The sequence below is a fragment of the Bombyx mori genome, chromosome 16 (genome assembly GCF_030269925.1).
Source record: "Bombyx mori chromosome 16, ASM3026992v2".
Taxonomy (NCBI): domain Eukaryota; kingdom Metazoa; phylum Arthropoda; class Insecta; order Lepidoptera; family Bombycidae; genus Bombyx; species Bombyx mori.
Window position 1 is genome coordinate 11,692,263 of NC_085122.1, and position 18,664 is coordinate 11,710,926.

The window sequence follows — 18,664 nt, forward strand, 5'->3', positions numbered from 1 at the left end:
TTGACATGGACCTCGTTCGTGCTGCGATAGACGACTGGCCGCGCAGATTGAAGGCCTGTATTCAAAATCACGGAGGTCATTTTGAATAAACTTTAGTGTCATAAGAATCTATGTTTTGTTAAGTTCATTTTGGTATATGAATGGTTACATAATGAATAAACTTGTTTCAATTATTTTCCATTAAACATGTGACAGAATTTATGACCTGACTAGGTATAGATGAAACACTCGGTGCGAGAATTAACTCGAGCATTTAATATAATTTTAACGCTTTGAATGAGAGCCTTTACGAACAATAGAAGAGAGCCACAGAAATTCGGTCGCTAAATTTAACTTTTAAACGTTATATTGTCAGTGGAAGGTTTAGTGGATAGTCCTGGAATAGTTCTCAACAATTCGCTATGAGGTTTTATGTGGTTACATCCGGTAACATATAAAGAAGTATCTTAGCATGTCCATATTTTTATTGCTTAGATGGGTGGACGAGCTCACAGCCCACTTGTTGTTAAGTGGTTACTGGAGCCCGTAGACATCTACAACGTAAATGCGCCACCCACCTTGAGACATAAGTTCTAAGGTCTCAGTATAGTTACAACGGCTGCCCCGCCCTTCAAACCGAAACGCATTACTGCTTTACGGCAGAAATAGGCAAGGTACCTAGCCGCGCGAACTCACAAGAGGTCCTACCACCAGTAGTTTGTTCCTTCTTGGTATATTTTTCGGTGCATTTTTTGTTTGGTTAATTTGATAATTTGTATAACCGCGGTCTATATACTCTAGAATAGTTTTCCTAATAGTACCGTTAAAACGATAGACGAATATTTACAAGACAGTAATATTTTAGCCAGAGCGACAATTACAAGGAAGCCCCGTTCCATTTCATTAATAAGTAATGCATAAAATTACAGAATTAATTTGTAGAAAAATAATGTGTGTTAACTTATGCGTACCTTTGTCTAAAATATTAAATAATCGAAGACACATTACGGTTTGATTTATTGTGTATTTAGGTAAATGTACTAACCGACGTACTCTTCTCAACTGCATTCAAGCACATTGTGGCTTTCAGGCTAATTACAGACCACCATTCAACGACCGTCTGGTGTAGTGGTAAGTGACATGGTCACTACACAAGGGGGTCGCGGGTTCGAATCCCGCCAAGGGAAGATATTTGTATGATAAATATAAATGTCTTTTTCAGGGTTATGGATGTATATTAAATATATGTATGTGTATAATAAAAATCTTACATTTATTTCCGCTATCTGGTACCTGTAACACAAGTTCTTTACGAACTTATCACGGGACCAGTTAACGTGGCGTGATTGTTAGTAAATATTTATTTATTTATTTATTTATTACCATTTTCGATTTAAATGAAAAAACCGGTTCATATTTTTCAATACGCAGTTTTTTGCCCTACCTGAGCTTATAGCCTTGAGAGGCTATGTCAGCGTAACCCTAACGTGTGGGTGAGCTCCCGGGGCTCAAACCAGGAGGCGTTGCTAACACTGGCCCTAGCAAGAGCAGTGCTTCGCAGAATCTACCACCGGTTCGGAATCGCGACCCACTGAGAAGATCCGGCGAGAAACTCAGTGGGCTGTGTCTATGGGTTAATTCGCTCGCCGAGCCCTTCGTCGCAAGCGACGGGTTTGACGAGGATGGTGACCGGTGCTTGTGGTACTAAAAACACCGTTAATGGATCGGGAGGATCCGTAATGACGTGTTTTGGGCGACGTCGACTATTTACCATTCGGTCTACAGGATCGGGTATGTAGTTTCCAGCGGCCACGACAAGAGAGTTTTCATGTCGTGCCACCTTCTCAAAGTGGCGCAGATTCGCAGTAATGACAGACAACGACTATGGACTATACGACGAGAATGCAGTCACCTATTTCGAGATAATATGTCAGAATTCTTATTACATATGTATTTAAGTGTCATTATTTCTGATTTTGTTTAACACGTTGAATGCCATTGTAGGTCATCGGTGCCCTACGCGGCGCACTCAACTTATTATGTCGATTTCGCTCTTCGATCTTAATCTTAAGCGCCGGAATACCTAGTAAACTATGGGAAAGAGGAATTGACGAATTCGATGATACTGAGAATGAATCTATTTATTTTTAAAAGACTTATAAGACTAGTGCGCGCGGAACTAGTAGGCCGCGCCTTAGGAGGCGCAGGATGAGGGGCGGGTTGCCTACTGCTCGTAACACACATGAGATTAGACAGTGATGACTAAATAAATAAATAAATGAATAAATGAAATAATAAATAAATAAAAAACAATTGAACTTTTAGAAGTTTATATTGTACCTATCTAATTATCCGTCGCCCATGGACGTCAGCATGCCAGGGGCAGAGTCAAGCCGATGCCTACCGTTAAGTCTCGACAAGCCTCATTTGAAGAAGGTGGGCAGCGGCTTGGCTTTAACTGTGGCATGGCTGACGTCAACAACCAATCGTCATCAAACGGACCATATGCTCGTCTGTCTTTAAAGGAGATAAAAAGTGTAACTTAAGCTTCGATTTGAATATCTAGAAATTGTATTGTTAGACTAAAAAAACTGCACTGAGATTTCAGAAGTCAAAAGATCTGTTCGAATAACTTTCATGTTTTGTCATTACGTTTGTGAATCAACTCGTTTGAAATCAGATCCGCTTGAGTCCTCAAAGAGATCGGACTACACTATTACGCGATCTTTAAAATGCTCAGTACATTTCGACGTGTTCATGTCAAAGATATAGCTTTACAACGTAGCTTAATGATGCAGATATTCGAAAGTACAAAAGTAGAAAAACATATATTATTTTTAAGCTATTGCATAGATTTTAACGCGGGCCTTGAGCGCGGCGACCGAATCATCAAATTCCGTAACGAAAAAAACCTTACACCCCTCACTCCGCCTACCATGTAGCTCGCGTTGAACACATTCACAAGTTGCGCTTGTGTAGTGTTTGTGAATAAGCGCGTGGCGTGACGTGACACTGCATGCGCAACATGAAAAGTCTGCCCATCTCTCTCTTACGCGGTCTAGCTTATGAGTGTGAAGGGGACAGTTAAGGTTTTGCTTTTATTAATGTTTAATATAGCGTGGTCTTATTTTATTATTGTTTTAATATTAAATTATCATTGTCTAATTATAATTGCATAAGTTGATAAAAAATGCTATAAAATAGCTTTACCGCGGCAGTTCCTGAGTGCCACACGTTTTTTTTAAATTACACGCTAGGTCAAAACTATACAGTTTATTTTATAGGTATTGTATTAGTTTATTTTTGCTCTAATTATTTTCTAATTAGTTCTATTAGTACGACTGTTGATTCAAAATTTGAAAATACCACTTTTTATACTTTACGTAATCGTAAACAATAACTAAACTATAAATAAGCTAAATCTGTGTGAAAGCCAACAAATTATTCTATTATTTCTATTATAAATAAACATATTTTAGGGTAATTATGTTGACGATAAGCTAATTTAAAGAAAGTCTGGTGAATTCCTGCACGCCTCCACAACAAGAGGTATCTCTGAAGCCTTAAATTTGGACAAAAAAAAAACAATTTTATACATGACTAATACACAAAACTCAAGTCGTTTACGAAATGCTCCTTGTAAGATTCTAATCGAATTGATTAAGAAAGATCGCTAGAGACCTCGGCACAAAGGGGAGAAACGTCAAGTGTACATTGTTAAAAGCGAAGCCTAATAGATATTTCTTCGAAGAAAGTTCTGAGCGAATTAAAAAGCATTTAAATTTCATTGAACTATTTGAAGCCGAAACAAATGTTTATCCATACTACTAATATATAAATATACAGTAGTTTTTAAGGATGGTCCATTATAACTACTGAACCATGCATCCGATTGACTTGAAACTTGGTATCCATGTAGAAAATACATGTACTTAATGGTAAGCTAATATTTATATGAGTGTTGGACTCGCTAATAATAATGAAAATAAATAATAATCTTAATTTTAAATACCCAGCGAAGCGGGCGAGTATGGCTAGTTTCAATATAATTTTCCTGCCACATTTGGATGTGAGCATAGTTAAGTATGCAAGACTGCGCTATCCGCTATCCGAGGGGTCGGGTTTATGACACAGAAAACTGTCACTTGTAGCATATAGAAAAGCTATTTTGGAATATTTATAAGGTGATTTAGTCCTATGAGTATTATAGTTTTATAGTGTAAGTTGATGTACATAATATGTGCGTATTGTGTTGCTTTTGTTTTTTTGTTACTTAAAGTTCTAAATTTCTCTTCTCTGTTCACTTTTTACTTATATGTGATTTTGAGCGTAGACACATGTTTGGTTATTGTTTTAGCTGTTTTAAAAATATTATATTTGTATTGTACTGTTGGTTTCCCAAATAAATAAATAAAATAATAATTGAGTGATTATTTTCCATTTATTAGTACAGGTCTTTTTGCTATTTTGGCGTACGCCAAGTGGAGGGAGCGGTTGCTGGAGGAGCTTGGCCAAACTTCAGTCACTCGCCGACGCACCCTCGAGGCCCTGGTGCCCGTGCTGGAGGCATGGTCAGATAGACGACACGGCGTGCTCTCCTTCCACTTAACGCAGGTCCTCTCGGGGTATGGTTGCTTCGGGAGGTACCTGTGGAAGGTCTGCAGGAGAGAGCCACATCCGGGTTGCCACCAGTGCGGGCATCCGGACGATGACGCTCAGCACGCACTCGAAGCGTGCCCGCGTTGGGAGCGCTCGCGGCGAGACCTCATCGCGGTGCTGGGGAGAGACCTCTCCTTGCGGGCTGTCATCGCCCGCATGCTAGAGGACCAGAATTCTTGGGAGGCCATGACCAGGTTTTGCGACCTGGTCATGGCGTTCCGTGAGGCTGAGGAGCGCGAAAGGGAGTGGGATCCCTCTTCGGCTTCACAGCGAAGAAGGCGGAGTGGGCGGCACGGGCGCGAAGGTCCCGTTCATCTCCCGTAGGGGCTGTCGGGTGCCGGGTGCGGGGGTGCCCGGTACTCGGCTGTTGGTCCGGTGGTGAGGCGGCGCAAGGTGGCTCCTGTGCACCGCTCACGGTGTGTCTCCGAGACGACGTCCTGCGGGATTTTCCCGGGGATGGAGTGCCGTCCTATTAACAGGATGGGTACCGGCGACGGCGAGCCTTCGGCGCGCACTGTGCGGTACCGTGGGTTTCGTGGAGTCGGAGTGGTGGGGCTCGATGGGGTTTAGTCGGTAGTCGTTCTGCGGGGCAAGTGCTTCGCGCGCCTTTTTCAAGGCGTAGTCTCCTGTGAGAAATTGGGGGAGGTGAAGGACCTCGGCTCTTCTCTTCTCCCCTTCTTCCTCTCAGGAGGCGCCGGAGTCCGACATAACCCGGTCCGTTACCCCCCTCGACCGGGTATCCGTAAATGGATTCCCCAGCGTTAAAAAAAAAAAAAAAGGTCTTTTTGGTATTTGGATTATAAGGTCCGTTATTTGCATATTTTTTTCGTGGGAGGCCTATCCATGCTGTTTTTTTGGTACATGGTCGCCATTCGAGGACTTTTCAATGGCAGCGACAACACCGGCCATCTGTTCTACAAGCAATGTGTCCTGCTTATTGCCACTACAATCTTGTAATCCTTCGGGCTATGTCAGTTACATACCTTATATCATAATTGTATATCGTCAGATAATTAAAATGCCGGTCACCGTCCTCGTCGAACCCGTCGCTTGCGACGAAGGGCTCGACGAGCGAATTAACCCACAGACACAGCCCACCGAGTTTCTCGCCGGATCTTCTCAGTGGGCCGCGTTTCCGATCCGGTGGTAGATTCTGCGAAGCACTGCTCTTGCTAGGGTCAGTGTTAGCAACTCTCCGGTTTGAGCCCCGTGAGCTCACCTACACACGCTAGGGTAAGCTGAAATAGTCTCTAAAGGCTATCAGCATAGGTAGGAAAAAAAATATTTAAAATGTGGTTCGAATTAACCCGGCAGCCTCTTAGAAAACGAAAACTCAAGTTAATCAAGCTCCTGGATCTCAAAATATCGTTAGTTTTTTCCAAGTAAAAGATCGTGAATTTGAAAAAACCATACTTGTAGAAAAATATACGATAGTTAGCCCAATCCAAAATATTTTGTCGAATAAAACATTAGTTCTATTTATTATAGTGACGGTAGCCTTGAGCTTCCCAAAAAAAAAAAGTATATTTTTATTTATTTAAAGATCCGTCGAAACTACGATCCTTTCGATACGTTGAAAATTATAAAATGAAATGATTGAACGTACGATTAGACCTTTAAAATAGTTTTAATTATATCGACCGCGAAAACTGTAATATATTTGAAACCTCAGTAACAATAAAATAATAAGTTTTAAACGTCCGTCTGGTGTAGTGGTAAGTGACATGGTCACTACACAAGGGGGTCGCGGGTTCGAATCCCGCCAAAAGAAGATATTTGTATGATAAATATAAATGTCTTTTCCAGGGTTATGGATGTATATTAAATATTAAATATACGTATGTGTATAATAAAAATCTTACATTTATTTCCGTTATCTGGTACCTGTAACACAAGTTATTTACGAACTTATCACGGGACCAGTTAACGTGGCGTGATTTTTATTAAAATATTTATTTATTATATATATTTTATTTATTTAATTACATCGACCGCGAAAACTGTAAAATATTTGAAACCTCAGAAACAATAAAATAATAATGATAACTCCTGTAACGAAGGCGTAAGAACAGAAAACGGTAGATTCAACTGTAGTTTTAATTAGACTAACCAGGTTGTATAAGGAAGGCTTTGTTTATGTTTACAATAGGTGTTCTGTTTGAGTGAAAACAAAAGTTTTGTTTACTTATTGTGATCTGATTTAATTAGTTTGGATATAATCCTTGGAAGTACTGACTTTGTTTGCAGACAGATCTTACAGGCGAGTTCGTTGTTGTCTGTGTAATTGCTTGCTTTAAGTTTAAAAATTTAATCCTTTGTAGTAGCCCATTTCCAACATTCTAATGTGATTTTAGACAAAATCATGTGCCTGATTTTCCCTCAACTCTTTGTCTTGGGTTACCCCAACTTCACCTTATACAAACTAAGCCGCGACTATTGGATAACAATTTTATCCTTGTTTATATGTCGTAAATCCTGGTCCGTAAATTGGTTCTGAATTTCGCATGCCTGCTGGTTACGCTGTATTTACTGCTTGGAATTTTGTTATAGCCATCAACAGGGAAAATGATGCACACTGATTTATTGATCGGAAATACTTAGATAGTCTTATTATTATGGTGAAACCTAATTCTCAAGGATTGTTAGTCTTTCCTTGAACAATGATACTGTAAATACACACTAAGCTAAGCGCAGACTGTCGCTAATTGTGTGAGAAATATCCCTTGCTTGACCATTGGAGTGCAAGCTATCACAACTTAATTGTAGTAGTAGTATCTGAGGCTTAGCTCAAGTAAATTTTAGAAAAAACTTAATACTTTTTTTCTAAGCCTTGACACCTGGTATTCCAAATTTGATGATTATTGGTTGAGCAGTTCGGTTTGAAAGCGTAACGCAACTAACTCAAATTTGTATACTATGTACAGCATGGATCATAGAGGTATTGCATATTGTTATTCTAAAAAAAATTGAAATTGTCATGTCGAAATGTCAAGATATCAATTTGGCACTATGCCAATTCACCTTGAGGAATCGGGGGAAGCGGATGATTGGGTTGGTGCCGATCTTCAACTGGAACAGATCCAAGGGTATCAGCGCTGCGATGTCCAGAAGGAACGGGCGCGAGGCCAGGTAGTGCTTGGCTAACTTCAGAGAATCATACACCTGTAAATTATATTCTAATACAATTCCAAGGATCTTTCGTAATCATAGTTTTATCTGTATGGTTGTTTATCAAAATATACAGGATTGCATATCCATGAGTTACTGTCGCTGTTTACCCAGAATTTATCCCAGTTTTACATTATTTTTCGACTTAGTCTTCCCATCCTCCATTGATGCTAGTAAAGGACTGCCTTTTCCAAAGAAGGCTGATTTTACAAAAAGAATTTTAGGTTTTTATTTTTATAGGATTAGTTTTAGGTGTTTATTTTCTACGGACAGTAACAATAATAATAAGTCGAATAAGACAAAGTTATTTTTATTTGATTCATGTGTGAATTTACGGTACCAATCATCTGGTATGATACCACAAGGCTAATGCCGTTAGCTGTTTTATATTTCAAACCGAAACTACGTTGCAGCAGAAAAAGGCAGGGTGTGAATGGTGGGCATAATTCAAAAGATCTTTCGGTATTGGTCGCCATTAAAATTTAGATAACATAATATAATAATAATTTAGAGAACATAATAATAAAGCAGGACCGATCGTTGTGGTAAGGCTTGGGGGAGGTCTATGGCTAGCAGTGCACGTCTGTGGGCTGAAAGAAGAAGAAGAAGAATGTAAAAGATAAATGCTTACCATAAGTCCTTGCTCGAGGTACCCAGTTCTTAGCTGGACAATCAGATCGAGGGCGAAGACCACGTCGCTAATGCAGTCGCAGGATACCCAAAAAGTGTGACACATTATCTGAAAAATACCTGTCATTAAGACCAGATGGGATATTTCACTTTTGTCTTTAATTACGACGAAACTATGTGTAATCTATATATATTAATACGCGAACAAAAATTTTTTTAACCCTTTTTTTTCGAAAATTTCGCGGTCGGAGGAGTATGACATTTCGCACACTTATAGAGAAAGTAGAGAAGGAGTGCACAATGTTAATATATTTTTAAATTATGCTTAAAAAATACATTAAATCAATAAAAAAACATTACACACACTACCATATATTTAATACACACATGCATGCATACTATTTGTTTATTGTCAAACTTTTCTTATTGCTTATAGTCGGTGGTCAAATTGAGAATAGATTAAATATTGTTTACATTTATTAATATTTGCCTAAAGTGGAGTCTAGGTGAAATCTGTGATTATAGAAGTATACAATAGAATCATAATAGTGTAAACTTATAATTTCAATAAATTATAGTTGAATACCGGGGGACCACTATTGAGTTCAAATAATTAACGTTGCCTAATATTTAGTGTTGGTATTTTGCTGTTCTGATAGTCTTTAGGAAATGATGCAAGTATGGGACCAGGCCCATTTCTATTTTCCTATCTATAGTATTTTCATCAGCTTATTTATATACGAGATCGCAATTTTTTGTGTGCGGTGAGCTCGCATCGGCTACTTCAACAGCTTTCTACTGAATTATACTTTAAAAATCTTGTTGTGTTAAAACTTTTGAAAGAATGCGCCAATGTATTTAAAAATATTGTATACAATAATTATTTTCTACGGATAGGGCATAAGGCTTCATGTTTAGATTGAGTTCACATAACCTTATATCTGAAAAGATAGAACGAAGTGTTCATTGTGTTACGGCTATATATTATTTTTAAAATTCTGAGACCGCGTGTTATGCCCATTTTATTTGATTTTAGTCTCTTAGATAGGTGCTTTCTCTATTGAGTTACAGTTTCCATCTATTCGGTTCTGTCCAATTGGCATCAGGCCTATAACTATGATACTCTATAACAAATAAAAACCTTGAATTATCAAATAAGTATTCACGTACTATTTTCCAAACCGTGATCTACTGCGGTGATGTGGACTCAAATAATCAAATTGTAACAAGGCAGTTTTAATCTTATATTGATCGACCCGGATTTGGTAATGAAATAACGTTCAGATCTTCATCTCCTGTTTATTCCATAAATTAAGTACCCTCGTTTGGAGGAAAACAAACGAATTAGTACGTAACGAATGGGACATTTTGTTTTTCTTAGACGTTACCTTGACGCTATATAATTGGCTGTTATATTGTGTTTCGATTTAATTGGAATTTTAATTGCGATTCTTGTCTTAGCAGTGCACTTAGACTTTTTTATATTATTGTTTTATTGCTTAGGTGGGTGGACGAGCTCACGGCCCACCTGGCTTTAAGTGGTTACCGGAGCTCATAGACATCTACAACGTAAATGCCGCCACTCACTTTGAGATATGTGTTCTAAAGTCTCAGGTATAGTTACAACGGCTGCCTCACCCTTAAAACCGTACTGCTTCACGGCAGAAATAGGCAGGGTGGTGGTACCTATCCGTGCGGACTCCCAAGAGGCCTTACCACCAGTAAACTGGTACAATAACGATGTTATTGTACCACTACACCAGACGGCCGTACAATGCCATCTGGTATTGTACGGCCGTCTGGTGTAGTGGTAAGTGACATGGTCACTACACAAGGGGGTCGCGGGTTCGAATCCCCCCAAGGGGAGATATTTGTATGATAAATATAAATGTCTTTTCCAGGGTTATGGATGTATATATGCCAATTCTTCTCAGGACGGAGGCTAATTCTAAATAAAAATTGGCGGTAGTTCTTTTGACGTTCAACAAGTATGTACTTTCATTTATGTTGAATAAAACTTTTTTGATTTGATTTGATTTGATATTAAATATATGTATGTGTATAATAAAAATCTTACATTTATTTCCGTTATCTGGTACCTGTAACACAAGTTCTTTACGAAGTTATCACGGGACCAGTTAACGTGGCGTGATTCTTAGTAAATATTTATTATTATTATTATGTATTATTATTGTTTATTCGTTATCAGATGTGGAGAGCAGGAAATACTAGCATTGCGGCCTTTCCTATGGCCGGGGATATAATGTGGGTTCTTTTTCATAGAAGTCGTTACATATTGTTAGAGATTCACGCATAGTTACTGGTTTTTTTTTGCGCACGATCATCCCAGCTTTGTGCGTAATATCTGTGAGCGGAATGTGCGCACCATTTAGTACATAGCCAGTCTTTTCGAGTCAGTCACCGAACTGTTTTGTAGGGGAATTTATTTGTCATCCTTAATCTGTCATTTACATGTTTATTGCTATTTTACTTGCGTGGTAGATGCGAAAACGAGCTTGGAGTCAACCCTACGCTAGGGTGCATAATTGTATTAGCGTAAATGCGACCGCAAATTCACAGGAATTTATTTCAGTAATACAGCATCTATTTAACTGAATCAAATTGTTGTTATTCTCTTTTCCACTTCGTTCAGCATTCTTTTATTTTAATAATCCGTACTTAAACAATTTTCGTATATCAGTTTTTTTTTAATAACACAAGTGTTTTATGAAAATATTGCTATTGTTATTAAATTTTCATTGGGTTTTGTGACATATGACGTAGAAGCTTGTACTTTTTTGGTATTGCCTGGGGTAGTCGATGTTGGTACGACCCAGGTCGCTGGTCGCTTTGGTCACTTTTTACTGATGGTAGGACCTCTTGTGAGTACGCCCGGGTGGGTACCACCACTCTGCCTATTTCTGTCGTGAAACAGTAATGCGTTTCGGTTTGAAAGGTGGGGCAGCCGTTGTAACTATACTGAGACCTTAGAACTCATGTTTCAAGGTGGGTGGCGCATTTACGTTAAAGATGTCTATGGGCTCCAGTAACCACTAAACACCAGGTGGGCTGTGAGCTCGTTCACTCACTTAAGCAATAAGCAATAAAAAAAAAGGTCACTGCCTATCGCTGGAGACTCTTTAAGCCTCGTTTCTTGAAGGATATGCCGAACCATATAATACCGTACATCAAAAATTTCTCCCAGAGCATATAATTTCTGGATTCATTAAACAAAAAAATAAGTTGAACAGATGGGATAAAACATGTCTTAAGTTATTATAAAACTGTGTTATTATTATTATAGAATCGAATTACTTCGCATTTAGTGGCGAGTGTTAATACCAACATTGTTAACACCACCATTACATTTGAGACATGCATGTCTCATGGTATATCGGGAGATCTTCTATCTAGGTACAAGAAACGGGGGTGACTGAAAATCAGCGCTCATTTATCGACTTTGAATAGCATTAGCTGAGCCACCCCTTTTTTCACCACTGTCTTTTTTTCTTTTTTATGGCTTAGATGGATGGACGTGCTCACAGCCCACCTGGTGTCAAATGGTTACGGGAGCCCATAGACACCTACGACGTAAATGCGACACCCACCTTGAGATATAAGTTCTAAGGTCTCAAGTATAGTTACAGCGGCTGCCCCACCCTTGGAATGGAAGGATTTGATTTGAGCCCTACACCCCAGCAGAGGGTAATAGGAAAGGATGATGATGCTGATGCAAGAATTAAAAGACAAAATGTAACATCTAAATAAAAGTGCATCTTGAGGTGTCTGTGATTATGATTTAATTCTGATAATTGGGCGAATATTGGTTTTCTGAAACGCATTATTCTCGAAATGACTTGCTTGCCGATTATTCTAAATTAACAACATATGAACAGCTCATGAATTCCTAACAAGCATTAAAAATCACTCATTCCGATAAACGAGGTGCGAACGCAGAATGACATGTGAGAATTTGATACAGAGTTAGATAATCAAAATTTCATCTTCACAAGTAAAAATAAAGGTTTCCGTTAGCTCCAACTTCTCCAGAATCAGATATAAATACAAAACACGAGCTTATCCAAGCAGAAGGGTACGTTTCAGAGCACAACCCATTTGGCCCCTTTAGTTCATTTCCCTCAACGCCGGTTTCGCAACGCAACAAATCTATACCAATGGAAAACGTAGTGAAAATAAACACAAAAGAGTAAAGGTTTTTCTCGGAAATAATACTAGGTGTTATTTTGTGGAACTCAACTACATTTGAACCGAAAGTATTCTGGAAGAAACACGATTCGACTTAGATAAACGTCTTGCGAAAATGTAGCAAAGTATAGTCTGGTTCAATTCATTATGGGCTTTATACATATAATAGGGTATAGTGTTGACACAACGATTGGCTACACTTCTGAGGCCTAATAAACATGCTTAGAAGCTAAATTTGCGTTATAAAAATATACCCAGCAATATTCCGAACTGACTTTGCGTTATGGCGATAGACAGCGATTTGGCTGTGCTTAGCATTAACCACCAGGAGGGTGGATATACTTTTTTGCCTACGAAGGCAATAAAGTTTAAAAAGGAGGATGATGAGTCCATGCAGAAAGGTGCCACAGACCTGGATATGGCGTTCATGATTGATGGAACAGTCAACATTAAAATATATTTTTAACTTCGACCTCATGTCCCAAGTGAACTGACCTCAATCGATCATGATTACATTGACTCGAGGAGTGATTCTAATGAAAATAAGTAAAATCTATTTGTATGAAGACTTAAGGTTAGTTGTTAACATTGAGGATGAAGAATAATATTTAATTTTATTGAGCTTTAAACGCGTTCGCAGCGAGAAATTTATTTCAATGTGACATCTTAGATATCTAGTCATCTCTTTCTAGCACAAAATAAAATAAAAGTTACGGTCTCCACACAAAAGAGAGGTCAAGGTTTTTCTTTACCAACCGCAACGGAGATACGGACGAGGGCATTATATCGGTTTACACTTTACGCACTTAAGTGTAAAGTAAAGCACCTGTAAAGACCTTAAAGTCTTAATTGGTGTTTCGCTTAATCATCTAATTTTATAGAATAGAAGCTGCTAAAAAAAATACATTACTATTGTATCCTGCATAGAAGCAAATGCACTATGTGACTAATATTGTACCCCTAAAACGTGAATTTTGTGTTTTTTTTTTTCTAGTATATTGATAGTATCCACTATAATTAACAGTTATAGCTCGAAATGGGAGAAAAGAATGGGAACAAATTCAAACCCTTTCAGAATACGATTGCACTATGTTTAATCCGAATTGTAGGGTCAGGAGTATTCTCAAAGGGTTAAATCTAACACCAACCGTATTGCGGTCGGAAAATCCCTTAATTTTCTTCAAAGTATTTTACCATTTATACTGTTTTAGGAAAATCGTTTATTTAATGCGCTTTGTCCAAAGTCTACAATATGGTATACTTATTGTATATCACATGATAAAAAAAAAAAACCTTTTTACGTTTCATTTTCAATCAGGCATGCTCATATTTACATAGTAGACGTATTTCAAGTTTTTACCCCAAGTGTAAATCAAATATATAACGCGTTGCATGAAAAACAGATGCTTACTACGGAGAAAGTGTATCTGCAATATTCCAGCGCATTTCCACGCAGTCGCACAGCTAGATTACGCTGCATGGAATTACTTATAGTCTCGCCATATAATAGGGGTTAAAGTATGAAATTGCTATTTAATTGTAACTAGAAGATGACCGAGCTTTGCTCGTTTTTTTTTATAACGCCATCTTGTTGTGTCTTTAAAGCGATAGTTGCCCTCAATTAAGAAAAATAGTATTATTATTCGCCAATAGATGTCCGGAAGAGTTGATTATTGAAAACACGAATAAAACAACATTTTCTGAAAATAAATCGTAACTAGATCGATTTATCGCCCCCAAAATTCCCTGTATACTAAATTTTATGAAAATCGTTGGAGCCGTTTCCGAAATTTAGATTACACACATATATTAATATACAAGAATTGCTCGTTTAAAGGTATAAGATAGGCACTTCGAATTTAAATAAAACCTTCATGGTTTGAGTGATTTTTTTAAAAATGGTATCTATGAAGTTCTACTTTTAAAAACTGTGCAACATTCGATTATAGACTTTCAGTTGTTTTTTTTTATTCAGCTTAGACAAGAAAGACGGATACTTTAAAAATTCCAGTGATTTTTGAATAAGAGTTCCGACGTGGAACTAACGCTGCAGAAACAGCTCGCAATATCGAAATTATGATTTGAAGAACGAACCGCGTGAAAGACCGCCCACACATCTGAATAGCAATGAATTGAAAGAGATGGTGTAAGCCGATCCGAGCCAAACTACCCAGGAAATAGCGGCATGGTTTAAAGTTACCTTACCAACAATATTGACTCATTTGCGTCAATCAATACAATAAAAAAAAATATGAGAAAATGGGTGCCTCATGATTTGACTGATCTGCGGAAAGAAATGCGTGTTGAAACATGGGTTGCTTTGTTGAATCGATACAGAAATGAAGTAATATTTGATCGAATTGTGACATGTGATGAAAAGTGGATTCTTTACGATATCCGTAAGCAAAAAATGCAATGGCTGACCCCAGGTCAAACGCCGAAACAGTGTACTAAAGCAAAGCTTACCAATAAAAAGGTAATGGTAACTGTTTGGTGGCCTCAGCATGGTGTTAATCACTATAGCTTTCTCCAATCTGGTTAAGCAATAACGGCAAATGTCTACTATGCCGAACTCAGAACAATGATAGCAAAACTTTGCAGTGAAACGGCCCCGACTCATGAAGTCGTCATGGCCTAAAGGATAAGACGTCCGGTGCATCCATATCTAGCGATGCACCGGTGTTCGAATCCCGCAGGCGGGTACCAATTTTTCCAATGAAATACGTACTTAACAAATGTTCACGATTGACTTCCACGGTGAAGGAATAACATCGTGTAATAAAAATCAAACCCGCAAAATTATAATTTGCGTAATCACTGGTGGTAGGACCTCTTGTAAGTCCGCACGGGTAGGTACCACCACCCCGCTTATTTCTACCGTGAAGCAGTAATGCGTTTCGGTTTGAAGGGTGGGGTAGCCGTTGTAACTATACTGAGACCTTAGAACTTATATCTCAAGGTGGGTGGCGCATTTACATTGTAGATGTCTATGGGTTCCAGTAACCACTTAACACCAGGTGGGCTGCGAGCTCGTCCACCGATCTAAGCAATAAAAAAAAGAAATAAAATCGATCTTTCACCATTATTGCTCCATGATAACGCGAGACCTCATATAGCACGAGAAACCGTTTCAACTCTACAGGAATTGCAATTAGAAACCATGCTTCACCCTCCGTATTCGCCAGACCTTGCTCCAACGGACTACCATTTTTTTCGGGATTTGAACAATTTTCTACGTGATAAAAAGTTGTCTTCCCATGAGGCAGTACAAAATGCTTTCACATAGCTTGTAGAATCTAGAGCACCAGAGTTCTATCGCAAAGGTATAAATTGCCTTCTTATTAGATGGCAGCAATGTATAGATAGTAATGGTAGATATTTTAATTAAATAAATATGTTACATGAAAAAAAAACGAATTTCAATTTTTCAGTACAAATTGGCAATTTCATTCTTTAACCTCTAATAATTAAACGTATATAACGACATTATGATGTATCATAACTGTATTACCTGTAACTCAGGGAAGCTTTGTCTCACGATCAGCGTCCATAGATTATAGAGCACGCAGATGGTGATCACCCAGAGCCAGTAGAAGTAAAAGTTCTCGTCGGGGTTCACTACAGTGCGCGGGGCGCGGACTTTACGCCTTCTGTGACGGTTCGTTGATCTATGTTCACCAGTTGCACCCTCCGAGCCTGTATCTTCGACCTGCCAAAAAAAAAAAAAACGTTTCAAATTAATTAAATAAATAAAATAAATATTTACTAACAATCACGCCACGTTAACTGGTCCCGTGCTAAGTTCGTAAAGAGCTTGTGTTACAGGTACCAGATAACGGAAATAAATGTAAGATTTTTATTATACACATACATATATTTAATAAACATCCATAACCCTGGAAAATACATTGTTTTTTTTTATATACAAATATCTTCCCTTGGCGGGATTCGAACCCGCGACCTCCTTGTGTAGTGACCATGTCACTTACCACTACACCAGACGGCCGACGAATTGATCCTTTATTAGCTTAGATACCAGAGAAACGTAGGTCCAAACTAATTTGGATGAGTCCCTGTTTCTCATGGGTATAGATAACCAAAATGCTGTCAATAGGCAAGGCTCTTCAAAACCTGATGCAAAGAAATTTCTAGGGGTGGAGTGTTAATCAGCCTAATCAACCCAACAACTCTCTCAATCTTCAAAACTCACTACTAGCTCAATATATTTTAAGGACTTTGAAACCAATGGTCACTTGTGACCTTTTTATTTAAAACTTCATTTGGATCTATTGAGGTATTAAAATAATTGAGTCATTCAACAGTAATCTCATTGTTGATGTTGACTTCCATTTCACATTATCTGGCACCAGCCTGCATGTTGACTAGCTTACAATATATCTCTCTAGACGGGGCTTTCATTAGATCTGTTTTGTGTTCGGGCTGAAGGCAATAAGAACCACTGTGCTCTAAGAATTAGGTCTAAACTTCGTTGCGCTATATGGAGTGAACATTATTACAAATTCGGTTTTGCATTCGTGAATAATCTTTACATCATTTTAGTGAAGGAAATAAGACTCTATTCCAGTTTCATTTTGAGATATATTTGATTAAATTTGGTTCGAAGTTTTAGAATAAATTTTGATTTTTCTTTTAAAAATATATATTCGCAAAGGGAGATGCAAATCCAGGTGTCGCTCAGACTGAAGAAAGGTCAAAGCTTTAATAAAAGTGATTTTACGATATGAAACTATGACGTACCGTCTCCTGAGTGGCAGGTGTCTGTCTGGTCGAAAATCGTTTCAAGAAAGAATCTTCTCTTTTCAAAGGCGGTTTCTTTTGTATAGCCGAACTCAATTGCACTGTGGTCCTCAACTTCATCCATCTCTGATTCGATTTTGTTCTGTATCATTTAAAATAAAAGGGATTAATCATCAAAACTTACTGGAAAGACCTCGTTGCGTTAATTGATAGCAATAGCAACTGTCGATTGTGACAGGCGCGATTGCGAACAAGTTCCCACAATCAGGTCATCGAACGCTCCCACTTAGGGAGAGTGTTTAAGCAAAAGTAGCCATGCTTCCAGAATTTTATTCGTTAAGGTTCGTAAAATACTCCATCCTGATTAATTCAATATTCAATTTTATTTAGTTCAGCTATGCAACATCTAGTTATGCTGGAATATTTTATATCTAGAATTGAATAGAAGAATTTAGTTGGAATCGGTGCACTGCGAATTTAGTGTTCAATAGTATAGGTATGTATTGAAACGTGCAATAAATCTACCTTTTTGACATGCTGCAACGCACCATACTATATAATAAATAAACAAAACATATGCCTACGATCTGTAGAGTGAAGATTCAGTGAGTTAGAACTATAATAGTTTCCTCTAAATCTAATTCTAAGTTTCTAGTTTAAATAAAACACCGTCTATACATAATACTGAATCGAAAACATTGAGATGCATCAAACAGTAATATCGAAAGTCGTTCTCCAAGTGAAAACAGGAAGGTAGAGGAGACTTCTTAAAGTGAACTAGTAAAGGCACAATTATCACAAGATAAACACACAACCAGTGAGGACATTCTCGAAGTACCTACGCAGACGAAGGTAGCACATTAGTGGGAAACAAACAAACATACAAAATCGACAACGATGCGGCATTACCCGTTCGTCTATCGGACCTTTTAATTTTCCTGAGTGCCTGGTAGTATGCCATGACAGCTTGGACGTGCCTCCATTTATGGCCGCGTTTGTCTGTGTCAGACCCTGGCCTCTCAGAGTCCTGGACTGACTTGTGTGAGCTTGACGAGCTCGACGCAATGATTGGTTGCCTACAAAGGGACGCAGCGTGTTACACTGAGGCGGTGGAGTGCTGTGCTGTGTTCTTGTTGGAAAGCTCTCGAATAGGATACGTCTTGGACGATTCAGCGATATTTATTACTTTTTTTTAGATAGGCATAATAATATGTATCCCTTTGATTGTAAATTAAAAAAAAATGCCATAGATTACTGTTTGAAG

The 18,664-nt window shown here is 38.3% G+C and overlaps 1 protein-coding gene across 3 annotated transcripts in view; it reads right to left on the reverse strand.

The window, feature by feature from the left end:
• The window catches only part of LOC101740626 (uncharacterized), a 209,655-nt gene that overhangs the window by 54,987 nt on the left and 136,004 nt on the right, over positions 1-18,664 (reverse strand). For all 3 annotated transcript variants that reach the window (XM_038016229.2, XM_062673105.1, XM_062673106.1), the window contains exons 3-6: positions 17,401-17,542; positions 16,154-16,351; positions 8,438-8,545; positions 7,660-7,800 (exon numbers count right to left, since the gene is read on the reverse strand). In XM_038016229.2, coding sequence (XP_037872157.1) covers positions 7,660-7,800; positions 8,438-8,545; positions 16,154-16,351; positions 17,401-17,542 — 589 coding nt within the window. The remainder of the gene's footprint in view (positions 1-7,659; positions 7,801-8,437; positions 8,546-16,153; positions 16,352-17,400; positions 17,543-18,664) is intronic.